Raw genomic sequence first — 18,978 nt, 5'->3', positions numbered from 1 at the left:
CAGACCCTTCCTCAACCCACCGGGAATGTCCCGGACTCTTCCCGAGCCCACCGAGTCCCCCGGGAATGTCCCGAACCTCCCGGGACACCCCTAGAGCAGAGCAAAAAGAGGTTTTTAACCCCAGTTTCAGCTCAGGCCTCCCCATGGCACTGAAACAACACACGGAACAGATGGTTGGTTATTTTTAACCACTAGAGAAGAACCTTGAGCTGGGAGTCTCCTGGAGCAGGTGGGATACAGGAAAGGGAAAATTCTGCACCTGGAGATTTTTAAAGACAGATTCTGTCAGAAACCAGGAGGAACATTGGTTCTTTTGACACTTCTCAGGGCACAGATTGGAACTGGCTGAGCTGAGCTCACAGGGGTGTTGAGCAGAGGAAAGGATGCCGTGACTGAAATCTTGAACTTGCATTTATTATCAAAGTCAGACTGTTTACATCTGTCAGGTCAACGAGATGCCACAACTACAAAAAAAGATTGTGCACATGGCAGTTCCAATGCAAAAAACCAGTAAAACGGGGGCTCCCTCAGTTAAAAAAAGGACTTAAAATTACTCCAGAAAGCAACCGGGTGGGGCTGAACACCTTTACATCCAGTCAGAGTAAGATGGTTGAGAGGAAGGCAGGGATGTGGCGGCACAGCCCTAGGCGTTGCGGTCGATCCGCACGTCGATCTCGCGGCCGCGCAGCTGGATGCCGTTCATCATGCGGCACGCGCGCTCCGCCACCTCGGGCGACTCGAACCGCACCACCCCGCAGCCCTTGGACTTGCCGTTCTCCATCTTGATGTCGGCGTAGAGCACGTGCCCTGCGAGGGGGGGACAGGAGGGGTGAGCTGGGGGTGCTCCAGATGTTCACTGTCCAGCCATTCCTCCTCCAGACATTCATTCCCTGACCATTCCTTTTCCAGCTTTTCCTCCTCCAGCCATTCCATCGTCCAGCCATTCACTCCCCAGCCCTTCCTCCTCCCAGCCATTCACTCCCCAACCATTCCTCCTCCAGCCCTTCCATCATCCAGCCCTTCCTTCTCCAACCATTCCCTCCCCAACCATTCCTTCTCCAGCCCTTCATCCCCCAGCCATTCCATCATCCAGCCATTCCTTCTCTAGCTATTCACTCCCCAGCCGTTCCTCCCCCAGCCAGTTCATCCTCCAGCCATTCCTTCTCCATTCATTCCTCCTCCAGCCATTCACTTCCCAACCATTCCTTTTCCAGCCATTCACTCCCTAGCCATTCCTTCTCCAGCCATTCATTCATTCTCCAGCCATTCACTCCCTAGCCATTCCTTCTCCAGCCATTCATTCATTCTCCAGCCATTCCATCATCCAGCCATTCACACCCCAACCATTCCTTTTCCAGCCATTCTTTCATTCTCCATTCATTCCTCCTCCAGCCATTCAGTCCCCAACCATTCCTTTTCCAGCCATTCATTGTCCACCAAACCCCAATTCCCCTCCTCAGGGACTGTCCCCAGCCCTGGCTGTGTTGGTGTGTTAAAGGAGTGGCTCGGTTCAGGATGTGGATTTATCCCAGCAGCAGGACAGGGAAGGAGCAGAGCACAAGCTCTGTCTGGAATGGCAGTGCAGCCTGAGCTTGGTTCCCATGAAATTATGGAATTGCCTGGGCTAGGAGGGACCTTAAAGAGCATCCAGGGACACCTCCCACTATCTCAGGGTGCTCCAAGCCCTGGCCTTGGACACTTCCAGGGATGCAGCAGCCACAGCTTCTCCAGGAATTCCATCCCAGCCCCTCCTCACCCTCCCAGGGAGGAATTCCTTCCCAGTATCCCATCTGATCTGCCCTCTGGGTTATCTACAGGCCATATTTTCGTATTCATTTCTCAGAGTGAGGAGAAAAACTCACCACATTCATTGAATTTATCTTTCAGCATTTTCCATGTAAAATCAAAAGGCAGCTGTGGAAAAAGAACAAGAAACCATTACTGAGGCTCTGCTGAACAACCTGCAGGCATTCCCAGCTCCCCAAAAACTGAACCCATCCAGGAACAGTCACTGCCATAGAACCATGGAATCATGGTCAGCCAGGAGCTCCTCTCCTGGCAAGGAAATGGCTCCAACTGCCCCAAAGTTTGGCAGCACCCAGTATTAGACATTGTGACTGGAACTGAGCATGGATGAGATCAATACATCCCAATGAATGCCATGGGTGGGAAAGGGACTGGGAAAGGGGAGGTGGGGAAGGATGAAGAGGGGCAGGAAAAAGGGGCAATCAGGGAAAGTGGGAGGAGGGAAAAGGAGGCGAAGGAAATGCAGAATACTCACATTTCTCACAAATATCTGACAGGCTTTCCGGGCCACCCCGGGCGCAGGGCCTCCAGCTCCTCCCAGCGACCCTGCAAAATTCCCTGCAAAGCTGCCCCGCTCCATGTCCATGGGCCTCTCGAAGTTGCTGCCCATGGCCAGCCCCATGCGCTCGATGCCTGCCCCCATGCCCTGCCCCATGGGCGGCCCCATCCTCTCCATGTTGGTGGCCCCGATGCGCTCCAGGCCCATCCTGTCCATGGGGGCAGCCCCCATCCTCTCTATCCCGATCCTGTCCATGGGCGGCGCCCCGATGCGCTCCAGCCCGGCGGGCATCCTCTCGATGACCTGCCCCATGCCCGCGCCCATCCCCGCGGGCACCATGCGCTCCAGCCCCAGCCCCATCCTGTCCATGCCCGCGCCCATGCGCTCCACGCCCTGCCCCATCCTGTCCATGGCGGGCCCCACGCGCTCCATGGCGGCGCCCATGCGCTCCATGCCGAAGCCCAGCCCGGAGCCCATGCGCTCCATGCCCGAGCCCATCCTGTCCATGGCGGGGCCCATGCGCTCCAGGCTGGGCGCCATGTGGTCGATGCCCAGCGGCGCCATGCGCTCCATGCCCGAGCCCATCCGCTCCACGTTGGAGCCCATGCGGTCCAGCACCAGCCCCATCCTGTCTATCTCCGAGCCCACCCTCTCCATGCCGTGGCCCATGCCGGCCGGGATCCTCTCGATCCCCGAGCCCATCCGGTCGATGCCGGGGGCCATCCTCTCAATGGGAATGCTGGCGTTTCCACCACCTGCAACACAGCACAGACAGCATCAGGAACTGGACAGGGAAACAGAAATCTCAACAGCTGCTCGCTCTGCTGGGATAGATTCCCGTTGCTCAGAGCTCCATCAGTCCAGGAGCTTTGTGTATGAGGACTTGGTGTCCCATCTCACAGCCCCATTATTATGTCCTTCTGCACTCCCTGAGTATTTAGCTTTGACCAAATCCCTACAGCAAATCTATTAAAAACCCCATATTCTATTCTATTTTTAAAACCCCCATGATGTTTATGAGCAGTTCAGGGATGAAAAGAAGGCAGGAAATGGATTTAATTTACTGTACTCACCTATTCCCCTCTCCAAGGTCTCTCCGAAACTCCGGGACATTCCCATCTCATTTCTTCCAAACTCTCTCTCAAATCCTCCTCCCATGGCACGATCCATCTCTGGAAAAGTGGAATTGGAGAAGTTTTCAGGGTGTTTAAATGTCCCCTGAGAGAACATTTCACCACAGGAACCATTCAGAAGATTCACCGCACAACCAGATTTTTGTTATTTTCTCCTGATCACTCTGTGGTGGCTTTATGAGCCCAAAACCCCAAGGAAAAGCAGGATTTATCCCAAACACGTAAGGCTCTGGAAAAGCCTTTCAGGGGATTCCACAGAGCCACAAGCTTTCTGATTTAACCCTTCATCAATAAATGACTTGGTTTGTGCAGCTCAGAGGCCACAAGAGGGACTTGGGGACATGAAGTCAGCTGGAAAAGCCCCAGGTTATCCCAATAAAATGGAGAAGAGGCTCCTGGAATGAGAAAATTCCTCCCAGGGAAGCCAGCAGGAGAGGCAAGAAGTCAGTGCAGTGCCTACCACTCATCCTGCCCATGTTCATCCCGGCTGGGAAGCGACCGATGTTCTCCATGCCACCGAAGGGACCTTCCATTCCTGAAAAACAGGTTTTCCAGGGATTCCTTAGCAGTGCTTTACAGCTCCACATGGCACACACAGCAGCTGCTCCCACACAACATCCCCACAGGCACAAGACAACTCCACAGCAGCAGTTCCCAAAAAGGAGTCAGGATTTGGACAGAGCATTACAAAAATAATGGAATTATGGAGTTTGGGACACTGAAGGTCCAGTTGTAACCCCCAGGGATGGATCTTTCCAGATCTCCTGAACTAAGGAAGCACAGGCCATGTTTTATGGGATGTATCCACCCTTCCCACACACCTGAATACCCAAAAAGGACCAAATTCTTACTGAATTGGTGATTTCCCAGCACTCAAATTCCTGTCACACACACACACAACTCAATCTACAGGACTTTCACAAAGGCCAAGCTATGAACAGATCAAAAAGCACAGCTTACCTCCCATTTTATTCATTCCAAAGCCCATGCCTTCCATTCCCATTCCTCAAAATAAAAGAGAAAGCTTTATATAGCAGATGTCACCCAACAAATTTCAGCCAAAGGCTGCAGAAATCAAACCACACAAGTCCATGGTTTGGACTGAAGAGCTTACATGGGATAACTCTGAGGAGATTCCAACATTCCTGCTCAGAAAATCAAGCAGCAAAAGGGAAAAACCCACTGGCATTTTTGACATGGAAAGCTGAATGTGTGCTACTTTTTAGGTGGCTCTTTGAAACTTGTGCTATTTCCACAGATCCTCACCAAAGATTTGCAAGCCCACTAAGAAGTGTTAAAAGTGAGAGATGGTTTGGAGTTTCATGGATCTTTGCAGTGTCTGCTGCTCATGCTCAAGAGTCAGAAAATGAGAGCTGTGTCTTGACCACAGTGGAAAAAAAAAAAAATATGGAGCAGTTGGTTAAATTCAAGTTTCCATTATCAAGCTGAACAAAAAAACTCATTTGGCTTTAACATTCCTAAGAAACTTCCAACTTTTTGGGGAGGCAAACAAAGCTATCTACCTTCTACACAGCTTAAAGCTCTCATGAAACAAAAGCATAGGAGTAATCTTCTTACCTCCAGGTCCCATGTTGCCCATTCCCATGCCTTTGTTTATATGATTTGCATCAATAGGTTGACCTCCAGGTCCTAATCCCATGCCAATACCACCAAGACCATCTGAAGAAAATATTCAGATATCAAAAAAGCCTTCTTTCCATAGTTTGACAAAACAGCAAGTTTTATTTCTTAAGTAATTGACTTTCATTCTCCAAAAAAAGCTTGCTGTGTCCCCCCTTTGGGGTGTGTACTGGAAGCAGGGGAGTGTAGAGTAAATCGAGAGTAGATGTGTCTTGAAATAGGCTCAAAACTATCTCCAATTATTTGTTTCCATATTTAAATTTCCATCTTACTGCTGAGAAAACTTGCTCTGGAGCTGACTCCTGAAAAATAACTGGCTAGAACACTGCTTTGTTTGGGCAAACTCCTCAGCTAAGGAGGATGGAGTGGGCAATTTGGGAGAAAAGATCTCCTAAAGCTTTGCACAGTTATCACTCTGGATTGATTGTCAATAAAGGTGATTGAATTCAGGTGCAGCCTATGGATCAATGACAGCCACCTATGGAATTTTGAGCACACAGCCAGCCTCTCTGAGCAAACAGAACACAACATTCCCAGGCATGATTTCCATCTGCCTCAAGGATTCCCCAAGAAAGAAGAAAAAGCCTTTTTTTCCCCCCCTGAAGCAGGAAGAAAGTTCTCTGCTTGGCACAAAGAGCAGTTTATGGCATCCTCTGCCTGGCAGGATTCCCTCGTTTCCAGCTCAGCACTGAACACAGGAGTGTTGAATCTTGTTTTAAAACAGCACAAAGTTCCCCCTTCCCCGCCCCAGTAAAGGCCAAAATCCAGGCTTCCAGAGGATTTGGGAGGTTTTACACCAAGGGGATGGAATTGGAACCCAATGACTTTGTCCTGAAGAAGAGCAACGTCCTTACAGTGAGAGTGCTGCTGAGGAAGGTCTTGACAGACACTGAAAGCTCAACTAGGGAAGTGCTAATTAATGATCACTAATAATTTAGCAGCACACAGCAGGTCTGTGTCCCAGGAAGAAAAGAGCATCTGTCTGAATCCACAGAATCCCAGACTGGATGTGGTTGGAAGGGACCTTAAATTTCATCCACTTCCACAGCCCAGGACAGTTAAAATTACATTAAAAGCCCCAAATTTGCTGCATTTAAACAAATTCAGCCTCCAGCTCTTCCCTTCCCATCCCAACTCTTCTCTTCAGGATTTCCAGTGTCTCATCCCAGCATGGCCGAGGTTGGGAGGACCTTTGGAGGGCAGCAGCTCAGCCCAGGCTGGTGAGCTCGGATCACATCCATAGTTTTGGAGAATTCCCAAGGATGGAGACTCCACAGGATCTCTGAGCAACCCAGGAACGTTCCCTCACGTCCACATGGAGCCTCTGGATTTCCACTGCTGTTCTAGACTTGATCTTTTAGTTCATTCCAACTCCAAGTTGGAAGGAGCAGCTTGGGGCAGCCAATTATTCTGAATTTCCAGTCTCCTGGGTTTTGCTCGGTGCTTTCTGCCTCTTGCATCTCCAAGAAGAGCCTGGTTCCCTCTTCTTTCCTTATTTAACACATTGCTGAGATCCCCTTTGGAAATTTGAAGACCTGGAAGACTCTCAGGTCCTGAATTCAGCCCTTTCAACTGAAGGGAAAAACGTTCTATTCCCAGAGCACCACAAAAGGAGGTGCTGACTGATTCATTATGTTTCCACTGAATCCCACCATTAACAGAAGGCATTGGGATCTTGGAATTGCAATGGAGAGCTCTGGAAGCCTTGAGAAGGTGAATGTTTTAAGACAAGCTTCTAGCCATGAGCTGAAAGAAGTATCCGAAAAAATATCACTGAGCAGCTCTTCTTCACTATTCCCCCTTCTGAAAATATTCAGGAATTTGGATCCCAGTTTTCCACTCTGAGCCAGAGTTTTACTGGGGCTGGGACTGGTTGCCAGGTGCTGAACAGCCACATAAAAAGCAGAAGATGTTGAATCATGCAGGGACACTTACGAGGGAGCTGCTGGGGTCGCTCTGGAGGGAAGAAATCTCCTTTGGGAAAAGCTCGTTCGTCCTAAAAGGAATTCAACACATTAAAGCTGGCAAGGGAAGTAGGGAATTATTTCCAGATTCTTAGAATTTTTAATTCAAACACAGAAATTTCAGGTTAAAGCAGTCTTCACTGTAGTTTTGATTTGTCTTTTAGCCAAATATTCCAAATTAATCTTCCCTGATGGCATCGGTTCAGTAGGAATCAGGCGAATCACACATTTCACCCTCTGTGTTTTGAAAGCACAAATCCCCCAGCTCAGGAGGGCAATTCCCAGCTCAGGAAGCAGTGGGAATGGGGATTTCCTCACCATTTTGACGTGCATGGGTCTGTCAAAGAGCAGCTGCCCATTGAACATTGCTGGGGGTTGCTAAGGATCTTTGTTTGGACACTGAGAGCTCTGATGTGGAGCACAAAACCCCTCAGAAAACCCCATATCCTCAATTATCATTCACAGTTACCACAAATCCTTCTGCCTTCTCCAAAACTATAAAGCTTGGAAATCCAAATATATCAAACATTCGGAAAAAATGGCTTTTGAAATTAAAAAGTGGTAAAAACACACTTTTAGTGAAGTTCACAAAGAGATCCAAAACGTGACTCCAAAACAGCCCAAATGTTTAAATGTTTTCTCAGGCACTTTATCCATTGAAAACAGGGGAAAACAATGAAAAGTTCCCCAGCACCACCCAAATTTTGAAGTGTGCCATGCCAGCAAATCCATTAGCCAAGCCTGGCTCCCACAAGCTTTAGTGGGTGCAGTGCAGAAGGGAATTAACATTAAAACAGAAACTCTGGGAAGGAAAAGGGGAATATTTCCCTCCTTTCCATACCATAACCAGGAGGTGAGTGAGTAATATCTGGAATTTTATTGCTCTTTGGTTTCTAGGCAGCAAATCATTGCTTGGCCAGTGGAAGGACACAGGGAAGAGAGGAAAACACCAGCTGTGTGCCTGGGCACAGGGATCTGTTCCATTCCTTCCAAAAAGACAAATCTTTCCAAAGAATTGCATTTTAATATTACTTAGATGGAAATTTATTTGGGATAGAAGTACATTTATCCGTGTGGGAAAGAGAATTTCCTTTGCTAATGATCCTGAGCAAAGTACAACCATTTTTTCAAGACAGAATTTTGTCTGTTTTCACTTTTCCCTCCATTTTCCATCCGCTATGACTTGACCTTCCCTGCCATGGCAATATCCTCCCTCAGAGTGCAATTTCCATTCTCCCCCTGCTGTGTTTCCTGGGTTGTTTCTCCCATTCCCAGTTTTGTGCCCAAGGATACAGATGGCCTGCACAGCCTCGATGGCCTGCTCGAAGGTGACAGTGCCAATGCCACGACTTTTGCCGTCCTTGTCCTCCAGGATGTCAGCTCTGACCACCACTCCAGCCATGCTGAACACCTCCTTCAGCTTCTTCCAGCCCACCTTGTAGTCCAGCTGGAAAACAGGGGATTAGTGGAAATGCAAGAGAGATTTGTGTGAGAAAACAGCTTTGGTGGGTTCATGTCCTCTCCTGGTGTTGGCATTAAAGAGCTGGCAGAGATGAGATAAAATTTAAATAAATAAAGTACAGAGGTTTGTTCAAAAATCCCAATTTACAGACACTGTGGCAGAGAGATAAACTTGATTTAGAACCTCCTCAGCACAGAGAATCAACAGGAGCCAGATGAACTTTTGCTGGGATGAACCCAAAGCTTTTCCTCCCAGTTTGCCCCAGTGAGGAGGTTCAGGATTCCCCACACTCACGTTGGCCACGAAGACAGTGCTGCCGAGCCTGCCGGCCTGCAGGGCGTGGATGATCTCGTTGGGGATGTTGGGGTTGTTCAGGATGCTGGGGGGGATGTTGATCATGCCAGGGCCACCAGGGCCAGGCCCGATGCCCATCGCTCCTGCTGCCATCACCTTCTGCATGGCTCTCCTGGCGTGCTCTCCGTCGGGGTCCTGGGGGGACAGCAATGCTCAGATCCTGCTGTCACCTCCTTCAGAGCTGTGGCTCCAACAGGCACACACAGGGTTTGTTTCCCTTCATTCCAGGCTAGCTGCTCCCTACAGATTCCCAGCCTGCTTCCCTATCACTGTCAGCCTGATTATTCTATTCTATTCAACACCCAGCACCCTTTATCAAGTTATTCCTCCTCAGGTTATTTCTGATTCCCAATGTGTTTATCCATTATCAATACCAACAATAATCTCTCAGTTGCACCCGTTCCAAAGCCTGATAAACCCCCAATGCCATTAGAATATAAATAGAGTTTTGAGGTGTTCCAGAGAAGAGCTGATTGCATGGATTTGTTGGTGGAATCCACCCATTCTGATGCAGAATTCAAAGGGAAGATGGTCAAGAGCAAACAACACTCACGGAGGTTTTGGGTCAAATCATTGACAAAGGAACTGCAAGAAAAGCCAAACTCCTGCTTCGTCCTCAAATCAAGTTTAGTCTTGATAACCACGAGTTTAGCAGTGGTTTAAATGATGAAAAAAATGTTGATTGGTTGGGGTTTTTTTAATCCTATTTAAGCCCTACTTTCTGTCCATTATCCTCTGAGTCAGCCCTAAATCTTTAACAATTCTTTAACCCTTCCCACTCCAGCTCTGCCAGAACACATGCACTCCTTACTTCTTTCACTTTCAGGGGTCTCCCACCAAGACTGTGCTTGTTCAAAACCTCAGCAGCCTTTTTCATGCTCTCTTCCATCTTGAACTCAACCACCCTGTGGGGACACAACACAGCTCAGGATGTTTGGTTTGAAGAAGTCTCCTTGGATTTCTGGTATAAATTCAGGAAGAACTTACGCGCATCCCTGGTGAGGTCATTTCCCAGGCCGGTCACAGGGAGGAGGCAAGAGAGAAGAAATAAAGTTAGTAAAAGCCCAAATCACACACAAATCTTTTATTATTAAAGCCAAATCACATTAGTTAAGCCCTACCAGCGAAAATAAATGTAACCTTACACAGGCAAGCCTCCAATACTGGAATTCCATAATTTCTTAGGCCTTAACAGGATTAACCTGGGGTCTCTGAGGTTGTAACAAACACTAAATCCCGACTCCGAGAAATACCACACGCTTCCTGTGACCTGCTCTTCCCTGGCCTACAGCAAAACCCTCCACACTCTCACCCTAAATCCATATCCTGCAGGACACTTAGGTGTGCTATTGTCTCCCCTGCTCCTGGACTGAAGGCCCATGAAGGCACTGAAATTTAGGAATTTACCTCACTCTACTGGCCCAGGACGTGGAGTTTCCAGCACCTGCTGTTGCACCCTGGCCTTTCCAGACTCAGCCAACCACTCGAGTGACTTTTCCAAAGCACAGGAATACTCCAGAGCCCTGTCCTGCCTGCTGGGCTCCAGGGTCACACAGCCAACGCCAACGGCACGCAGGGAACAGCGCCTGACTGCAGAGCCCCAACCCACCTCCTCCCATCCCACGGCACTCCTGACCTAGAGCCACTGCACATCCACACTCTGAGCCTCCCTGGCCTCCTGTCCAGCACACAGAAACATTGCAGGTAGAAAATCCACAAAGAAACTCTCAAACACTTACCCTTGACTTTCCTTCAGCGTCCATTAAGAGCTCCACGTATGTTACCTCACCAACTACAAATCAGATTCCAGACGACACAGATACCAAGGGAGAAAAGCCAAGAAAACAATGGGAATTTAGAACAATCAACAACCGTGTATGGAGCCTCTGCCTTATAAGAAAGCCCAGAAACACTCCATGTTCTCTAGACCACAAAACTGGACAATTACAGGTATGCAGTAAAGGTTTCAAGCACTTCAATATGTTCTTGGTTTTCCTCCACCTCAAAAGCCAGAGATTTCTGCAGTTCCCTGGATCTCTGCTCGTTACCTGAGGCAATCCAAACCCGTGGGAAAGGCTGCAGGAACGAGTTTCCTTCACTTTCCACAGGATGCAATCCTGGCTCCATAATCCACAATTTCTAGTGATTTGCTTTGCTCAGGATTTAAAGACAAAATTGTCCAAAAAGAGAGTCAGACTGAACCAACAGATCAAGAGATCACTGCCTGCCTGCTATTTATTGCAGCAGGTTTTTGTTAAGCCACAATAAATTCCATTTTAGCATTAAAATCTGCCATATTTGCTCTCAAGACAAAACTGTCAACAGCAAAAGGCAAAAGTCCATGGAAAACTTTACCTGCCCCTTTCCTCACAAGATTGGGATTGCCTCTGTAGGACCAAATAACCCTGGCAGGGACCTCCAAAATCCAACTACCCAAATGGCTGCTGCCTTTGAAGGGACTGGCATACAGAAGAATGGAATAAACATTTTTTTTTCTCTGGTTTTAGGAGTCCTGGGGTTTTAAATTTACACCAGGAGGACTCCAAGTTTCATTATCTGGAAGGTGGAATGTTTTCTTTGTGGGAAACCATAAATTGAGTATGAATAGTTTAACTGGAGCAAGGAACTGGGGTTTCACAAGACTCTGCCTCTGCCAGGGACAGAGGGAGGTGTTCAGCCTGACCTCCCCAGGCCCAGCAATTTACAGGACGCTGGATATCACTGTGGAAAACTGACAGCCTGGAAGGTCTCTCTCGAAGCTGGAAAAAAAAGGAATGCTTAATGAAATCACTGTTTTTTGTAATCTCCATTTCCTATTTTAAACGATAATTTAGCAGTAAGAGCATTCCAGCCAGAGAACAGCATAAGCAGCTCTGATCCATTCCTGGTTTTGGGAGGACAGTGAGGCTGGAAAAGGCTGACAAGTCCCTTTTGAAAGGGACTCAGCTGGAGTGTCCATTATCATCCACAGCTCCACCAGCTCCATCCATGTTGGTGTCAAAGCTAACTGAAGGAATTGCAGTCTCTAATCCAGCTGAGATTGCTCCCAAGGATCCTGGGGGGTTCAGCATTCCCACGAGGTTCTGACGCCATCCAGCTCAACAGCAGCAGCCAACTCCAACCACACTTGGGGCAGGGATGCAAATGGATTCACCAGCTCTTCCCAGGTGACCTCCAATCCAACACCACTCTGAGCCACAGCTCGCAGGTCTGGCACTCCCTGAGCACTCAGGAACCCTCAGATCCCTCAGAGGGCTCTCCTTTCCTCTCCTCTCTCAGCTTCCTCTACAACTCCTCCTGCAGATCCACACAAACCACTTCCAGAGGACTTTGCCAAGCTTGAGGATGTTCAACACAATTGAACACTTGCGCTTGCAAGCAATCCCTGACTCTGAACCACAAGATCTCCAGGAATCTCTTTGAAAGTTGAGTCAGTGCCAATTTTGCTCAGAGCTTCCCATTCGAGCCTTACAGACACAATAAAGTCCAAATATCCAGCCTGAAATAGCTGCTTTCCTTCAAAGGACACCTGAACTTTCTGAACAGCCCAATTCTAACAAGCAGGAGGAGGGAATGACACACTCAGTGCAACAGCTCAGTAGCCAAGACAAAGCCCCGAGTACAGAACTGCAATGAAAATGCATTATTTTCACCTAAAAACATGTGAGAGGAGCCAACCCAAACCCTCTGCCAGGAGAACATTGTCTGGGGCTGGCAAAGGAAACCTTTTTAAAGAAGCTAGGCTGGGTCACATTTTGTTTTATTTTATTTTTTCTAGATCCCAAAGCACAGGATGCCATGGAAAAGTGCCAGGAGCAGATATCCATGTGCTAGAGCAGGGTAAATGCCCAGTGAGCCAGGCAGGATTCCCTTCTGCCAGAGAACAGCTGGATTCTGTCAGGGAACATCCCATACACACAAGGGGAGAAATTCCATCCAAGCACAAAAATTGTTACTTCAGGAGGCCAAGTTTAGTACCAGAGCAGCCTCCCAGTGTTCCCAAAAACACTGACTCCAAACCACTGCAGGTTTAATCAAGGAATGTGCTTCCTGTGGTATCTTCAAGATTTAATGTAGAGGAGACTGATTTATGGATTTATTTAAACTTCACTCTTGAAAAAGTTCAGAAAACAAAGAGACTGGAGCAGAAGTTACTGCAATAACCAGAAATCCAAACTGAAGAGCTCTTCAGAGTTATTTATCGCAGTCATTATTTTTTCTCCCCTTTAAAGTTTGTATCACTTCCCAAAGTTTATCAGCACAGAAAATGCCAATGTTCAAGCTGAGCTGGGCCAGCAGAATTCCAGTACTCTGCAGGAACTGTCCAGGAAGCTCAGACCAGGATCCACAGGGTGACCTGAGGCCCTCAAGACATATCTGGGAATTCCCCAGAACAAGCTCAGACAGAAATGCCAATTGTAGGTTGGACAATTTTAACAGTTTGTGACAAACCAGAGTTCTGAGAGGTGTGAAAGGTGCAGAGAGGGAAGTGGGAGCAAGCACAGAACTGGGAAAGGGAGAAATGCTTTGTAGCAGTTATTCCTTTGGTCTCCAGAACCAAAAGTAAATACTAAATAGGGAAGGAAATCTCCAAACTGGCTGAATGTCTCTTCATCTTCTGAAGAATGAGTGATCCAAGAGGATCAAAAAGCTTCACACTCCCAAGGTGAGGAATGCAGAGCTGGTCACAGCTCCTCCTTCCTTTACAGGGTAAAGCTTGAGACAGGAAAACAACTAAAATGTTACAGGGATCTGGGGAAGAGACGAGAAGCACATTTTACATATGTGCAGAGCCTTGGGTGAAAGGGGAAAAGGAAAACCTTCCTCCCAAAGCAGAGACAGAGGAGTCAGCAATTCTGATACAGATGGGGAAGGGAAACTTCTTCCCTTTTGTAAGAGAACACCCAGACAAAGTGGTGATTTTGGCTCCTGAAGAGCTCAGGCAGGATAGGAGTGAAAAGCTCCCCACAGCCAGGGAAGGGCTGAGACTGCTTGGAAAGGTGGTGAAAGCCCAAGCAAAATAGAGCAACTCCTCAGAAACTTCATCAGATGTAAGGGGGAACAGGCCAGGGGTGGCACAGCACATCCCTCCTCATCCCTCCCTCTCTGCCTCCCTAGAACTCCACACTGTGACCAAATCCTGGGCACTGACCCTGGGCACTCTGCAGTGACAATGCCACCAGGACTGGGGTAACCCCAGTGCTCACCAGTACTGACACCTGGGACAGTACAAGAGCCACGAGTTCCATCTCCAGGAGGCTACAAAGCTTCCATAAATTCCTGGAGATTCAGCAGGAAGGCAGCAGGTGGAGTTTAGCAGCTGCTGAACTGTTTAAAATACAGAATCCTGAATTTCCTAAAGGAACCAATAAATACCTGGAATTCAAGTCCCAGGTGTTTTGATGCCATGGCATCACCTCCCTTCCACCAGCTGCCATCAACACTCCCATGTTTCTCCCCATGTGTGGGACAGATCAGGACAGGTAGGCAGCATTCAGTTACAACCATGGAAAACTGCTGCCTCTGGAATCCCTTCCCAAATTCCCGTCAGCGCTGCTGCTCAGTCAGTTTGTAACACCTTGTGTCTGCAGGCCAAAATGAGGGAGTTCCAAACAAGAACATCTCTTCATTCCATTACCAACATTCCCACTGCATACCTGTAATTGAGTTTCTCCAACCAATCCACTGGGATGCCCGAGCCAAGGCGTTGGGAGAGACAGAGAGGTGGCACCAGGAACACCAGCAGCTCCTGTCCCAGCGCCTCCTGCACACACTGCGCCTCCCCGAGCTCCTGCTGCAGCAGCCCAAACACACCCAGGGTTTCCCCTCGGGCACAGAATTCCACCTGCTCCCAAAGCCTGGAGAATTCCAACGGGTCAGTTTTCCACTGGCACATTCCTGGGGCTTGGAGCTGCTCTGCCTCGGGGCAAGGACTGAGCACAGCACAGAGCAGCACTTTGGGAGAGGTAAAATACAACTCCACGGCAAATGCAAACGGTTGGGTTCATCAGCAGTGCCAAACCCCAGGAAGGATGATCCCAGCTTTAGCATGAAAAGCCCTGCAGCCAGAAGGAAGAGGCTTCACCATTCCCCTAGGAGCATCTGCTGGAATGAGCAGCTGAACAGCCAGGCAGGAAACAATCTCACCCTGGACTCTGCCGTCCACGGGAACTGGAGAGAAACCACAAGACACTGGGAACGGCATTCACCACAGCTCCACATCCAGAGAGCCAGAGAAACAACGGATCTGGGGTAGCCAAGGGGCAGCTGAGGGTCCATCCATAATTAGGGTTGTTCAAGCAGCCTTGGAGGGTGACATTGTTCCCATGACACAAAACCACTGCTGGCTCTCAAACAGCCCTAATTAGGGAAGTTTCCCAGTCCCGACGGCCGTTCCACAGACTCAGTTCCCTTTTGTCTCCACAGACAAACAGTTGAAACCCTCTGGAACTTTGTTTTCCCCTTCTTTAGGCCACACCTCAAACAACTGAACTGTCAGTCCTTCCCTAGCTCCAGCACAATGACAACTGCCCACTTCCATGGCTGATGCTCTGTATTCAGAAGTGCCCCACGAGAAATGTGCTGTTACTCTGAGCTTGGTTTGAGACATTTTCAGGCTGGAGAAGCCAAAGATTTTCTTGCCACTCCACTGCATCTCCAAGGTGACTGGACAACTAAGAAGCTGGGCACCAGCTTGAAGAAATGACACTAATTTCGACTGGTCACCACCTGAGTACTCATTTCAATCTCTTCATCTTCCTCAAGAGATGAAGATGTTCAGGTCAGCAAAGGCAGCTCCCATCCACACGGGAATTAAATGAATTGTGGAAGGGGCAACACCACGAACCCGATTTCCAAAGCCCTGATTCTGCTGCAGCACATGCCAAAGCACCAACCTGATTTTGCAGGTCACCCTTAAATACAATGAACTGCAACCAATGGCAGATTGGCTCTTGAAGCCAGCCCAAACCTCTCAAGATCTGGGGACACGGCTGGACATCCACACACCAGAGCAGGACATAACTACCTGAATGCCCAAAAAACATTAGAATGCTTCAGAAAGTTCTGCTGCACTTCAAGGCTAAAATCTGATGCAAGCTTGGGGTTTGATCCCTAAGGAAAACACTCCTAAGCCCGGGATGAAGCTCTATCAGCTGCATGCCAAAGGCCTCCACAGGAACTGTCCCCTGGAAGGCTGCCAGGGACAGAGGTTGTGCAACACCCAGGAAGGCTTCGGGAAGAACTTTTCCACACTCCCGTGGCCAAGTGCACCCAGAAGTGCAACTGCTGAGCTACAGACAGAGCCAGGCACGGGCTGGAGCACAGGACATCCTCGGCCACCTGAGGAGCACTTTACCTTTCTCTTTGACCAGGTCCTTCAGCGACTGCCACTTGACGTCGAAGGGGATGTTGGTGATGAAGGCGCGGTACCGCTTGGCGGGGTTGGCGTAGGGCTCGAAGCGATTCCCTCCCCTCTTCATCCCCTTCTCCTTCTTCTTCTCGTTCGGGGTCGGTCGCTCGGCTTCGCTGCAAGGAGAGAATCCCACAGGTGAGCTGCTGGGGTTGGAGCAGAGCAAACACCTCCAGAGGGAACAAAAGTGACACGTGGAATCACTGAATCCCAGAGCAGTTTGGGCTGGAAGAACAGTAAAGCCCATCCCGTCTTGAAAGGAAAAAACCAAACTAAGGTAAAAAAATGCTTCAGCCTCAGTCTTACATAATTCCTGCACTAATCCAATTAATCTCCTTGCTCACTCAGTGCTGCTGGAGAAGATGCACAAACACATCTTTAGAAGGAATTCAGGAGAACACATCAGATAAATCTTTCTGTGTTGTGCTTTTCTCAACTCAGGACATGTGCAAATTCCAGGTCAGAAATCCCAGCTCCATCCCTTCAGGACCATTTCAATCCCTGAACAGACAAAACAGCCTGCAGGGGAAGAAGGAAATTAAGAATGTAGAGGTCTCTGAAGTGTTATACTTGCGTGGGTTCCCCATTTTCATCACTCAGCAGCCAAAGCTTTTCCAGACACAGGAATAGGAATTTTTCAGACTCTCTCTCACTTTTTTAAAACTTCTTGATTAATGAAGTAATTAAAACTCCAAAATTAGACTTGAAATAGGACAAATCCTTCTTACACCTTAATTTGCCTGGTTGAAGAAATACCACAAGGTTTAGCACTTGAGTAAAAACTTCACTCAGTTTTTAATGTTATTCCTCAAACTGCATTTCCCCGAGGACACATTGGTGCTCTCCCTGTGGAAGTGAGAGCCCTGCCAAATAAAATATATTCCAAATAAAACTGCACCTGGATGCAAAGGAATATTCCCCAGAGACATCCCAGATGTAACAAGGTCAGGAAAAATAAGAATCACAGCAGAGAGATATCTTTATTTATACTTCCAGGAATAAACTGTCTCCTCGTGGAGACAAACTGCTGATTCCATATTCCCAGGAGTTGTGGTAATTCCCTGTCCCTGGGATCAGGGATGTCTCTGCCCCTGCCTGGCTGAAGTTCCAGAAGTCAATGAAATTGTGTCTGTCGATATTTTATTGCCCAAAGCACAGTCTGACTATCTTTTAATGGAAAAAAAACAGATATGGATTTTTTTCCCCCCCAGAGTGACACTTGGAAAGCTGAACACACTCCTGGCCACGGGAAACACAACCCACAAACTCAAATCCAAGCTCGAGACTGGATCAGGAATCACCACACCAGGTTCAACCTGATTCTTATCACGCCAGCATTAAACTGAGGCCAAAAACCCCCCGAGGGAGAAAAGCACTTTATATTCCCTAGATTTGGCACCAAAACCGGCTTTGCCAACTGTGGAATTTTCACTGAGCATCAACACGAGGAAGTGAGAAGCATCTGAGGCTTTTTCTGCTGTTCGTCTCCAGGTTTACAGAGCCGGAACTGCAGCGCAGCTGATTTTGGTTTGAATTTCTGGAACATTTTCCCGACACCAACCACCGGGATTGCGCAACTCCTCCCCGGCACCACCTTAAACTCTCACCCTCCAGGTATTTGCGCTCCCAAATCCCCTCAGGGGGAAATCATCCCCGAAACAGAGCACACGCGGCTCCAAATCCTGCAGCAGAATGAGGCGAGTGCTGAGAGCAGCCGAGTTATTACAACTTACTGACAGCACAAAAAGTAATGAACTTAAACATCCCCGCAGTAAGCACTGCCTGCTCCACCCGGGGAGCCCGTAACTCCACTAAAACCCGGCAGAAGTTTCTCCGGAGGGGATGGGGATGATCGCAGAGCTCCCTGCCCGCCGCACGCCGGCCCAGAGCCGGGATGGAGCCTCTCCGCCCTGCCGGAGCCCCGGAGGCGCTTTCGGAGCTGCCCCGCCCGGGATCCCGAGGCGAGCCCGGAGGGAGCAGCGGCCGCAGCGCCAGGAAGGGCCCTGCACCGGGAAGGACCCCGCCGGGACCCCCGTTCGCCCCGCCGCCCTCAGGCCGGGCCCGGCGCGGGGAGGCCGCACGCGGCCCCTCCGGTCCCGCCGGCAGCGCGGCCCTCCCCAGCCCCCCTACCTCTTGGGGGGCGGCCCCCCCGCGCCGGCCGCCCCGTTGGGCGCTGGCGGAGCCGCCGTTGGCGCGGCGGCCGCCGCCGGGGGCGGCTCCATCTTGGCGGGGGCGCTCTGCGAGGCCGCGGCCGCCGCCATTTCCCTGCGCGTCCTTTGTGTGGGGAGCGCGGGGCACGCCGGGACGGCGCCGCAGGCCGGGCCGCCAGGGGGCGCCGCGCTGCCCATGCGCGAGAGGGAGCGCGCGGCGGGCGGGGTGGCGGGAAACGGCGGCTGGAGCGCTGCGCATGCGCAGTAAGGGGAGTCCACAGCCCACGCTGCCGGCACCGCCGGTTCTGCGCATGCGCCGTGTGGCGGCGCGGGGTGTGAGGGGAGGTGGCAATGGCGGCCATGGCGGGTGAGGCGCTGAGGGTGCGCAGGGCCGCAGCCGCGCCGTGAGGGCGGAGCTGAGCTGGGACAGGGCACTGGGGCTGCCCGCGCTGGCGGGAACTGTGGCTGTGCGCATGGGAGGTGCGCTGTACGGAATGGCGGCCATGGCAACACCACAGCGTACTGCGGCCTGGCCGTACAGCGTGGGATGGATGCGCA

The 18,978-nt window shown here is 49.8% G+C and overlaps 2 protein-coding genes across 3 annotated transcripts; both read right to left on the bottom strand.

Moving 5' to 3' along the window:
• Positions 1-393: 393 nt before the first annotated feature.
• On the bottom strand, positions 394-9,986 carry LOC146426049 (heterogeneous nuclear ribonucleoprotein M-like). Of its 2 annotated transcripts, XM_085040773.1 has the most exons (13): positions 9,847-9,986; positions 9,671-9,764; positions 8,800-8,994; positions 8,337-8,490; positions 7,362-7,411; positions 7,015-7,075; positions 5,017-5,118; positions 4,399-4,443; positions 3,899-3,973; positions 3,379-3,477; positions 2,282-3,060; positions 1,863-1,914; positions 394-807 (listed from the first exon to the last, which is right to left on the bottom strand). In XM_085040773.1, exons 2-13 carry the CDS (start codon positions 9,746-9,748, stop codon positions 644-646), a joined length of 1,854 nt encoding a protein of 617 aa, XP_084896899.1. In that variant the 5' UTR covers positions 9,749-9,764; positions 9,847-9,986; the 3' UTR covers positions 394-643. The 2 variants fall into 2 exon arrangements, with proteins under 2 accessions (XP_084896899.1, XP_084896900.1); XM_085040774.1 differs by lacking the exon at positions 5,017-5,118.
• A 465-nt stretch (positions 9,987-10,451) lies between these two features.
• LOC146426048 (uncharacterized) lies at positions 10,452-18,618 on the bottom strand. Its single transcript, XM_085040775.1, has 3 exons — positions 18,401-18,618; positions 16,217-16,386; positions 10,452-10,651 (listed from the first exon to the last, which is right to left on the bottom strand). Exons 1-3 carry the CDS (start codon positions 18,616-18,618, stop codon positions 10,587-10,589), a joined length of 453 nt encoding a protein of 150 aa, XP_084896901.1. The 3' UTR covers positions 10,452-10,586.
• Between the last annotated feature and the right edge of the window lie 360 nt (positions 18,619-18,978).

Source organism: Lichenostomus cassidix, chromosome 28, assembly GCF_008360975.1.
Source record: "Lichenostomus cassidix isolate B80296 chromosome 28, HeHo_3.0, whole genome shotgun sequence".
Lineage (NCBI taxonomy): Eukaryota > Metazoa > Chordata > Aves > Passeriformes > Meliphagidae > Lichenostomus > Lichenostomus cassidix.
Note: the sequence above shows the minus strand (reverse complement) of the source record. Positions and strands in the feature narration are given on the sequence as shown.